General features: G+C 59.4%; 1 protein-coding gene across 1 annotated transcript in view; it reads right to left on the reverse strand.

Moving 5' to 3' along the window:
• Window positions 1-442: 442 nt before the first annotated feature.
• LOC106899321 (bone morphogenetic protein 1-like) overlaps window positions 443-2,079 on the reverse strand; it is a 9,101-nt gene continuing 7,464 nt past the window's right edge. Inside the window, 3 exon segments of the mRNA XM_014961108.1 lie at window positions 443-667; window positions 1,632-1,777; window positions 1,876-1,992. Coding sequence (XP_014816594.1) covers window positions 443-667; window positions 1,632-1,777; window positions 1,876-1,992 — 488 coding nt within the window.

The following is a 2,079-nucleotide window of genomic DNA, read 5'->3' on the forward strand; positions in this document are numbered from 1 at the left end:
TTGCCCTACGCTGGACTCTCTCCAGCAGTTCCCAGTCTCTCTTGAACTGGGGAGCCCAGAACTGGTCCCAGTGCTCCAGTTGTGGCCTCCCCAGTGCAGAGCAGAGGGGGACAATGACCTCCCTCCACCTCCTGGCCACACTCTGCCCTACGCAGCCCAGGATCCCATTGGCCTCTTGGCCACCAGGGCCCATTGCTGGCTCCTGGAGAGTTTACTCTCCACCAGGAGCCCCAGATCCTTCTCCTCAGAAGTGCTTTCCAGCAGGTCCATCCCTAACCTATAGTGGTGCCTGGGGTTCTTCCTCCCCAGGTGCAGGACCCTACTCTTGTCCTTATTGAACCTCATGAGGTTCTTCTCTTCCCAGCTCTCCAGCCTGTCCAGGTCACATTGGATGGCAGCCCAGCCCTCTGGAGTGTTGCCCAGTCCTCCCAGTTTGGTATCATCAGCGATGATTCCCGGTGCTTCTCCTACCTTTGAAGAAGTTGACAGCGAAGCCGGCCTTGTTGATGGAGCCGTCGGAGACAAATTTCATCCAGAGCTTGTTGGAGGTGCTCTTGATGTCGTCGGGTTTATCGTAGCCACAGTAGCGCCCGATGAGGTTGCTCGTCTCACTGTTGCCATCCCGGATCTCCAGGTAGTCGTAGGCACAGCTATCGTGCCGCTCGATCTTGGAGGTGGGTGAGAATGTTAGCAGGGTGGGTGGTGGGTCTCACCCCGTCCCCATCATCCCCAAACCATAGAATCATGGAATCGTCCACGTTGGAAGGGATTTTCCAGATCGTTGAGTCCAACCATCAACCCAACACTGCCCAATCCACCACGTCCCTCAGCACCACGTCTGCCCAGCTTTGAAATCCCTCCTTGAATGGCGACTCCACCACCGCTCTGGGCAGCCTCTTCCAAGGCTTCACAACCCTTTCAGTGTCAAAGTTTTCCCCAATATCCAACCTGAACCTCCCCTGGTGCAACTTGAGGCCATTTCCTCTTGTCCCATCACCTGGGACTTGGGAGAAGAGACCGACCCCCCCTGGCTACACTCTCTTTTCAGGGAGTTGGAGAGAGCAAGGTGGTCTCCCCTCAGCCTCCTTGTCTCCAGGCTGAACACCCCCAGCTCCCTCAGCTGCTCCTCAGAAGTTCTCCAGACCCTTCTCCTTATTCTCCAGACCCTTCTCCAGCTCTGGTGCCCTTCTCTGGACACGCTCCAGCCCCTCAAGGTCTTTCCTGTCATGAGGGGCCCAAAACTGGACACTATTCAAGCTGGGGGCTCACCCTTGCCCAGTCCAGGGGGGGACCATGACTGCTCCAGCCCTGCTGGCCACACTGTTCCTGATACAGGCCAAGATGCTGGTGGCCTCCTTGGCCACCTGGGCACACTGCTGGCTTGTATTCAGCATCCCAACACCCCCCAGGTCCTTTAGACCCTGCTTGGCCCTTTTCTTCTCCCCACACTCCCAGACCCACACGTCCAACAGCCAAGGGAGGTGGTCTGCTGCGTGGGGAAACTGAGGCAGGGAGGTGGTGGGGAGGGATGTGGGTACCAGGCAGCCCCAACTGCAGCCCCGTGGGGTGCAGGGTGTCGGGGAGATGCTGCTGGGGAGGTGGGGGGGACACTGGTGAGGACGCTCACCCACCTCGAAGGACTGGAAGGTCAAGCCCACGTGGAAGCCCTCGGAGACGGTGATTTTCCAGACGCACACCTTGCTGGGCCGATAGTCATCGGGGTAATTGGGCGACTGGATGTGCCCGTTGTCCTTCTTCACGTCCCCCCCACAGATGGCTGGAAGGGATGGAGAAGCCATCTGAGCATCCCAACCCCTGTCCCACCACCACCAGCCCCATAACCTGCCCCATAACCTGCCCCACGCCCACCCCTACCTTCGTAGACGGCGAAGAAACCTTTGCCCACCCAGTTGCTGCTGCTCCGAAACTCAACCCAGAGGCGGCTGTCGGTGGAGATGATGGGCTCGGGCAGCTTGTTCCCGCAGAACCTGCCTGGGGATGAAGACGTGCTGGGCTACCGCCGGCCAGGCACCCTCCTCTTCCTCACCATCCCCTCCCAGTCCTCCCCCAGTGCCCCCC

Source organism: Calidris pugnax, unplaced genomic scaffold (assembly GCF_001431845.1).
Source record: "Calidris pugnax isolate Ruff unplaced genomic scaffold, ASM143184v1 scaffold620, whole genome shotgun sequence".
Classification (NCBI taxonomy): domain Eukaryota; kingdom Metazoa; phylum Chordata; class Aves; order Charadriiformes; family Scolopacidae; genus Calidris; species Calidris pugnax.